General features: G+C 46.0%; 1 protein-coding gene across 2 annotated transcripts in view; it reads left to right on the top strand.

Annotated features, from left to right (window-relative positions):
- Window positions 1-3,203: 3,203 nt before the first annotated feature.
- The window catches only part of TGFBR1 (transforming growth factor beta receptor 1), a 44,663-nt gene continuing 39,175 nt past the window's right edge, over window positions 3,204-8,691 (top strand). For both annotated transcript variants that reach the window (XM_040060198.2, XM_040060216.2), the window contains exon 1: window positions 3,204-3,324. In XM_040060198.2, the coding sequence (XP_039916132.1) occupies window positions 3,237-3,324 (88 nt within the window). In that variant the 5' untranslated portion in view covers window positions 3,204-3,236. The remainder of the gene's footprint in view (window positions 3,325-8,691) is intronic.

Below are 8,691 nucleotides of genomic sequence, written 5' to 3'. Positions count from 1 at the left end.
TTAAAATGTCATAACCATACAATGGTCATGCATTGTTTTTTTTAATTAAACTTGGCAAATTTGTACAGTGAAATGGTTTTTTTAATGCTATTTTGGCAGGAAAAGGCCAAGCAATTATTGCAAATTTTAAGAATCTGTGATCACAGAATAGTTATTTTCATCTTAAACAAAATGTTACTTTACAGAAAGGCACATCTTGGAAACCATTTTACTAACTGCGTCACTGACTTGGCCTCACTGGACTAATTGGCATGTTTAAGGATGAAAATAATTAGATGCAGGCATCAAGATATCCTCATTTTCTTTGGACTGGCATTCAATTTTTTGCAGACATAGGAAGGAACCAGTGATTTAAATATTTTCAGGCCATTGTTTTTATTTCATAATTTTTATTTAGCTGCTCCATTTTTTATAGCAAAAACAAAGGCAGAGGGCAAAGAGGGCATGTAACATGAATTACTTTGCATCTTAGCCAGTGAATCTAAGTGCCTCTACTATAGTCCTCCTAAAGATGCCAGGTACTGCCCAGTTGAGCAAACCCACTGCTGCACCAAAAGCAGTTATGAAGCTTAAAAGAAGGAAGGGGAAGACCTAAGTGTTGGAAAAGGGGGATTGACAGCAGAAGTAAAAGTGGAAGAAAGATGATGGAAAAACACCAGGATGAGTCTTGCAGTGATAAGGGGGAGCTAATGGGGAAGGTGCCAATAAGAACAAGACCCAAATGTCTACCAGAGCCCATTGAATATCAAGAGTCTGTATCATAATCAGAAGTTCTTACATCCCACCTTAATCAAGACCAGAAGATGCAGTTGTAAGAATCTGGACATGTGGAAGCACAGCAAGAAAAGGGGAGACTCTGGACATGCAGAACGCATTTTGGTAGCTTTGCTTCTGGCTCATGTTTACTTTGGCTTTTAAATCTAATGTACACCAGATCAGAGAGAGGTACCCAGAGATCAGGACAGGGGATGACATAATTTTAGATATTTCTTCTGTAATGGTCTTTACCGCATGCGTGATACCAAAGAAGAGTGAGGCCTGGCAAAAAAAAATATTTCCTTTGTAATGGCACTCCTTGGAAGTGACCAGAATCCGTTTTAGCTGGTGAGTTGCTACCTGCAAGTTATTGATTTATTTTTTTCTGTGTCTATCAGCCGAATGTCAATTGGATGTTAATTCAAAATGTTGCCCATAGGACTGAACTTGGAGGCCTGAAAAAAATCCTTCACCATGCTCTGCTTACTGCTCCCTTCCTTCCTTCAGAGATATAGTCTGTGATCCATCCTTAAACTGTGAGGGGGAAATGATTAGTGGATTTTTTTCCCCTGAGCATATAATTTCTTAACTCATAGTTTCAATGCTCTGTATGAATTTAAAAGGTGTCTTGGGATTTGAGCAATTTAATTGAGTGCTTCTGTGTTTCTTTCTGATGCTAATATATCTATTTGAGGATTAGCCCTCTAAGAATTTTTGCGTATGGATAACTAAGAACATGTTTGCCTGGCGTTGTGAGCTTCAGTAAGTAGTTCATTACAGCATGAATCTATATCAAATCTAGACATTTGGTTCAACATCTGTCATGAAGTGATGAAGTGCATGCCATTAAAATGTTATTTTGTGAGAGAAAATATAACTAGGACGTGTTCATGTATGACACTGATCATTGCTCAGAAAGGAAGGTAAAGAGAATGAATTAATAAATATTTACATCACTTTGAACTATTTTATAATCAAGATTCTTATCCAGGTGAAATGTACTGTAGGAGAAACAAGACTTTTTATAAAATCAGTGTTGGCTTTTAGTAACAACTTCTAGTAAAAAAGGTAGGAGATCTGTGTGCCATGGCAGTGGATGTGGTGCTGGGGAGTGTGGAGGGTGCTGTCCTGAACACTGTGAGCTGGAAAGGCACCATCTGGCAGACACCTAGCTTGGGACTTGCAAGAGCAACCGCAAGTCACATGGAAAAACACCTGTGATCTTCGTGACTTGGCCTGTGATGGGAGGGTCACACTACATGCAAAACAAGCAACAAAGGGAATGTAAAAGCATATCCTGAAACACTCTGAACTGATTCGGGATCTGGACACAACAGTCAGATATTGGAGCGGGGGGTGGGGTGGTGGATACCCAGAGCAAGCAGGTAACTGCTGGAAGAGTGGTTACCAGATGGTAAGAGGGAGGAGAGCCTTTCCTTCTGCTTTGCCACCCATGAAAACCTAATAAAGCTGTGGACAGAAGTAACAACCTCAGTCACGGTCATTTTCTTCGCGAGGTGCATCCTAGCTGCTCCAGATATTAAGCTTCAAGGCATACCTCAGGCGGGTATTTGGACTGCGCGAGCTGGCTTCCGATTCCCAATTAACTCCTGAAGTTACTTGCAGACTGTGCGATAAGCTGGCAGCTACACCTGGCGCCTGGCACCGCTCTTCCCTTGCACGGGGACAAAGCCTGTGAACTCAGCGCTGTGGCTGCCACTGCTGCGGGAGGGCAAACTCCTCGCTCCGAGATGGCGGTGGGAGCGCCGGCCTGTCCCGTGCCACCGGGAGCTGGCACGTGAGCGGGGACGGAGCTGCCGCTGCCCCTTTGCTGCTGCCCCTTTGCTGCGGCCCCGCAGGGACCGGCCCCGGGGCTCCGCACGCTCCCCCTGCCCACCCGCAGCGCCTCCCGAGAGGAGCAATTTCTAAGTTACTGCTCTTTTCCTCCGCTCCGGAGGCGACTCGAGGGCCGCCCACAGGCTCTCGCACCTGCCCCTCCAGCGGCGCCAGTGCCCCCGGGGCTCCGCACCGCAGGGCTGCCAGCGGGTCCCTCCCCGCCGCTAACAGCGCCTCAGCCGCTCGCCCGAGCGCTCTCGCAGCGCCCGGGCGGAGAGAAGCTCCAAGGCCGCCACGCGACTCCCTTGCGGAGGGGGGCCAAGGTGAGGGAGCGGCCGCTCTCCCGCCGGAACGACCGCGGCCCCTCCCCGCCGAGAGGGAGCGCCATCGCCCCGCCCCGCGGCCGCGCGGGTCGCGCCCCGATCCCGCCGCCTGTTGTTGTCGGGGCTGCCCGCGGCCGCCGCGGGGCGGGGCCGGGGAGCGGCGACCAATCAGGCGGAGTTGCCGCCGCCGCGTCGGTGGCATTCGCGGCCGGAGCGGGCCGGGAGGGTGTACGCAGTGTGAGCGCCGTGCCGGTCACTGGGTGGGCGGAGTGGCTGCACGTCGCGAGGCGGATCCCGGCTCCGGGGAGTTGCGGCCGGGACATGGCGGCGGCCGCTTGGCGGCCGCGGCGGCGTCCCTGGGCCCTGCTTTGCTTGGCTGCGGCCGCGCTGCTTTGCCCCGCGGCGGGCGGTGAGTGCACGCGGGTCGGGGAAGCGCGGGAGCAGAGGGTGTCAGCGGGTGCGGTGGTGGCGCCCGGGGTGGGGGTGTGGGTGATGAGAGCGGCGGGGGGCGGCGGGTCCCCGCCTGTCCCTTTCAACAACATGGCGGAGGGGCCGGCTGGGGCGGAGTCACCTCCCCCCCACTCCGGTGTCCGAGCCCGGCGGGGACCGCTCAGCCCTTTGTTGGCCGAGAGCGGTGGCGGTTCCGCGGGAGAGGCGGCGGGGAGGGCTCCCCTCGGCCACGGCCGCTACTTCCTTGCCCCCGCCGAGCAACGCTTCGGCCGATGTCTGCCGGGGGTAACTTTGTGTTCCAATGTCTGGCCGGGTGCGTGCGTGTGGCCTTGGCCCGCGAAGGCAGCTTAGCGCTGGCGGAGCTCCGCCGTCTATCCGCCCGCCGCTCCCGGGAGCCGCTGAGAGCCCCCCGGCCTCCGGGCGGGGTGCAGCAGCAGGGGCGGCAGGCCCCGGGCCGCGGCAGGGCGCTCGCAGCGGTGCCCGGGAGGAGCGGCCGGTGCAGAGACATTTTGAATGTCCCATGTCAGGGAGGTGACAGGGGACTGTCTCCGCTCTGCTGCACGCCGCAGCACTGTGTGCCGCTGTCGTGGTGATGTGGGGACAGGTCAACTTTCGGCTCCGATCGAGCCGTGTAGAATTTAAATCTTTAGGTGAATGTCGTACAGCGAAGTGGTTTTGTTCCTCCAGCCTTCTGTCCCTGTGCTTTTTTGCGAGAAAGATTTGATATCAGAGCTGCAGGAGTGCTTAACAGCATTCATAAATGCAATATTTGGGTAGTTTTCTTTTTTTCCTTTTTGTTTTTATAAACATGCATCTTGTTCTGCAATTAGCAGTTTGGGACCTATGGCCTAATGGGGTCTACAGGTGTTACTGTACCCAAACTGATGAGGGCTTCAGTTTCATCTAGACTAAGTTATATGATGAAAACTGCATTTTATAATTAGTTCACTTCTTAAATTCTCTTGTAATTGGATTGTATATTGCAGTGGGTTTTAAAGAGGAAGTGGTGAAGCACCATAACTTCTTCGTTTACAGCTTTGAGACATCCCTCAGTCTGTATATCACGCTGTTCATAATTCAATCTAAAATGGTACTCATACTGAAAAGAAAAAAGTTACTTAAAGCATAACTTGCTGTACTAAAGTGTATTGTTAATCACCCATCTTTTTACTGAAGGTGATGCAAGATCTCTGATGTGGAAACAGTGAAACAAGCTTAAGTTACCCATGGGTTGTTCTTGTGTTCTTGAAAACGTGCAGCAGGCTTTAATAATTTAAAGCTTTCTTACGTAACATATTCAATTTAGATGTTGAAGGAAATTTTAGCTTAATTTGAGCTTTGAACTATTTCCCTTTTAATACCTCCCATCAATCAACAGTTTTCCCTTAATCTGAGGCATGAAATTAAGGGCTAAAAGCTTTGTGTGAAAATAAGGCAACAGACTTCCATACAAAACCTTATGGGTGTAAGTGGTGGTGTGCTACCTTTTGTTTAAAAAAGGAGAAAATCTCTCTGTTCAATGAAATCGGGAGGAATCCAGGGCTCCTGATCCATAACTTGTCCAGAGGCCCTGGTATGGGTAAGGCAGTTAATTTGCCCAAACATTGTGGTCTAAGTTGATGAAGTTGTTCAAGGTATGATTTGCTGCTGGTACTTGGCGTCCTTATTGTGGGTTGACAGAAGTTGGGCGTTTTCGGATTGTGTCTGCTGGGGCTGTTCTGCAATGTGCTGATGTTACTATGTGGATGAGTTGTCTTGCAAAATGGTTTATACGGGGGTCAGGCATGTAATGAAGCCCACTAGTTAGTTGAACAGTAGAACAGCCTTAATTTTTAGGACAGAGTCTGAAAATAAGCTTTCTGGTTTTCATTGTGTAGGCCATAGTCTTTAGTCTTCTGAAGTTCTGGGGAGTCACCACTTGGAAACTCTTGTATTCAGACAACTGCTTCTAACTGCAAATAAAGATAGCAATCTGATTGATATGGTGGAATTAATTTAGAAGTGCAAGTAAAGATATTTCTATTTTCATAATGCTTATAAAATTATTATCTGGGCTTTTAAATTTATCTTTCTTCAGTTAGTTTGTTGGTGTTTTTTTAAAAAGCACATTCTTCTGCCGAAGGTAGTGAAACAAATTATCATAGTATCATGCTGTAAGAGGCATCAACATATCTCTGTGTAGTGTTTTGGACAGTGGGCAAGAAAACTAGAAGTGCCATATGGCACCTAAATTGCAGGGAATATAATATTACTTTTTTCAAGTTGGGATTTTACACAAGGTTTTATCATTACTTGTAAGTTGTGGGTAGGGTCTTAATAAAGTAGTTTTTCTGTTTTCTTGAGTGCAGCTCTTTGTTTGACAAGACCTGCTGTTTGCACTGGAAGTTTTGCTTAACAAGGATGGTTGAAATGCATGTGAAAGTTTTCAGGAAAACTTGATACCTAGTGCTGTTACTTTACAACCATGAAATTTAACTAGTGCCTTTGTGAGAAGAATGTATTAGTGAAGGTCATGAACTCTTGTGGTTTTAAAAACTGTACTTATGTCCCAGATATTTTAAGACCTAAACCTTTTTGTGTCCTGAGCTAAAAGAGTTCAGAGATGAGTCAGGTGTATTGTTTGAGGGGATTATCTGAATTGCAGACTCAGAGGCTGACATTTGCACTCTTATGTATTATGTGGTTGGGGGTTTTTTTGGCAAGTTTTATTGGACAGGGAAAAAACTACCAGTGAGCATTACAGCCCTCTTGTTCATATCTCTAAAAATCTGTTGTCTCTTGTACATCATAGCCTTGCTCCTTTATCCCTTGAACCTCTGCATCTTGTGGAACCAAGAATTGTGATTACTGTTCTGATGAAGTTCTACTTTCTGGTGAAATTTTGTTTCAAAAATCGTATTTTCTGTGGAGGAAGAGTTATAATATCACAAGAGAAGTTACTTTTTTAGCAAAATGTTGCTTTGGGGAGGCTGAGTCTATTTGTCTTTTTTAAATTTATAAAGCAAAGATCTATTATTAAAGTATTAATAATGTGAAATTGTTAACTGTTTGTAAAAATATGTGAGTTTGAGGGGGTTTTTTAGAGCATCTCGCAAGTTTTAACTTCTTTACTGCTGTTTGTTAGCATCCTTTGGAAGACAATGTCTCAATTTACAATTTGGCCAAAAGCAGTGTTCTGTGCTAAGCTGTCTGGTTGAAGTAGTGATGCAGGATGTAAACAAATGTTACATAGTGATTTATGTAACATAAATAGGGTTTTATGTAGAAAAAGCCACAGTCTTTCTGCTATTTTCTTTCTTCATAAAGACAGTAGATACAAAAAAAGACTGTTTCAGTAGGTCACAGTCTGGTTTTGATACAGGCTTGTCGAAGTTAAGTGGCTAGTGTACTTAATTAAATCTCTGCTTGCATTTTGTACATAGTATTAATATCTGAGCTCCAGGGAGCCAGCTAATTTTAAGTCTTGTCAAGCTGCATAATTTCAGGCTTTCATTTATGCTGCCAGCTTCTTTTATCCTCGCTGGGGGTTTTCCAGGTTGCAACATTCATGCAAAAGAGACTTGATAAAGGAAAGGCAAAACTGTCAAATTCAGACTGAGCAGTTACACAAGTAATGGTACTCAACATGAGAAGGTAATCTTGTGGTATGAGATATGAAAAATATGCTGTTGATAACTTGTACGACATGATAATGTCATAATGCACACCCCCCCACTTTCACAACAGTGTTGTCTTACTGTTTCTTTTGGGGTAGTCAGTCTCAAAAAGCCGGAATGACTATGTAGAATAGTAATGGTGCAGTGACAAGATGCAATGCGCAAGGAACTATGTTGCTATGTTGACCCAATTTCTGCTCTTAGCTATGTCCCTGCTTGTCTCTATGACTTTCAATGCATTTGCTTAGCTGTTTATACTGTATCATGTCTGGGTATACCCCAACCTTGTATCACTTAAACAGACATGATACAGTATAAACAGCTGACTAAATTTAAACAGACATGAACTTTCCCTAGTTGATAGTGGAGCTTCATGCTAGTGGTTCCATCCAAGAACTGTTGTAATAATTTTTTAAAAATTAGTTCTCTGCTATTGGCAGACTTGATTGAAAACTTTTTTTCCTCCAGTAGTTTTGAAAGTGCTTTTTGTGGTAGTAGATTTAAACTGTGTTTACCAAATGTGTTGAAATGCATTTTACCTGAAAGATTACTGGCTCTGGAAGATTAGCTTACATCAGAGTTGTTATTGTGGGTTGGCACAATTTTGTCTTCTGGTTATAGAGAAATGTGAGATGTTTCTCCCTGCCCTGACCATGGAATGGTTTGGTGGGAGAGGACAGGGACCTATCAAAAAGCTCGCCAGTATATTGGCAGCTAAATTGACCAATAGGAAATGTTGATATGTCTTTGGAGGGGACATTTAAAACTCCAATCTTCAGCAGATCACTTTCTCTCGTTTTAGAATTAGCCATGAGGTAACAGCGGAGGCCGCAGGCTGGCTCGGGTCAGGGCCCTGCTGCCCCTTGGGGCGGCCGGGCTGGGCCTGGCCGGGCCTCTGAGTGCTGCTGCGCGCATGGGGAGGGCCTGGGCCGGCTGAGCCCCTTTCCCCTGCTTGCCAGCAGGGAAGGGGAGTGGCTGCAGTTCAGCAGTGCAGGCCATGTGCTCAGGACTGTGGCCGAAGGGGCCAAACCATGGCCCAGCCTAATTGCTGCTGGCAGCAGAGAAAGAAAGCATGCAGCTTAATAACAACTCTGAGCCAAACCACCCTAGATGAGACCAAGGGGTGGAAAAAAGGACATCTACCAGCTTCCTCCATCAGCACAGCTTTGCATTTCCTTCAGCCCCCTGCAGCCCGGTGCTTGCACGTGGCCCTTGCAAGCCTGGGCGGATGTAACCCTTCCCTAGCAACATGGAACTTTTAAAGCACAAGTCTTCCTTAAGAAAAAGAAGAAAGAAAACATAGGTATGTGGAACAGACACTGAATGAAGTCAGTTAGATCAGAACTAATAATATTGGAATAGGATTGAAGAAGTGGACATTTTTAACCAGACTTCTCTAAAGTAAATGATGGAGAAATGGACTGTTCTTTGCAGCATCTTAGTGCTGTTGGGCAGAATGCTCTTCTAATCAAAATTGAGAACTGAAGTAATTGAGATTTATTTAGGAACTTTAAAGCTCCTGCTCCTGGGTTAAAAGGAGATCTCAGTATTTAAGACAAAGATAATTTTAGGCTAGAAGAAGTATTCATAAATAGTACCCCAGATGGACTAAGAAGCTTTGCTGATAGAACATCACAGTCTATGAAGACTCCAGGCGGCAGCAGATGTGT

The sequence above is a fragment of the Hirundo rustica genome, chromosome 1, assembly GCF_015227805.2.
Source record: "Hirundo rustica isolate bHirRus1 chromosome 1, bHirRus1.pri.v3, whole genome shotgun sequence".
NCBI classification, from domain to species: Eukaryota; Metazoa; Chordata; class Aves; order Passeriformes; family Hirundinidae; genus Hirundo; species Hirundo rustica.
Note: the sequence above shows the minus strand (reverse complement) of the source record. Positions and strands in the feature narration are given on the sequence as shown.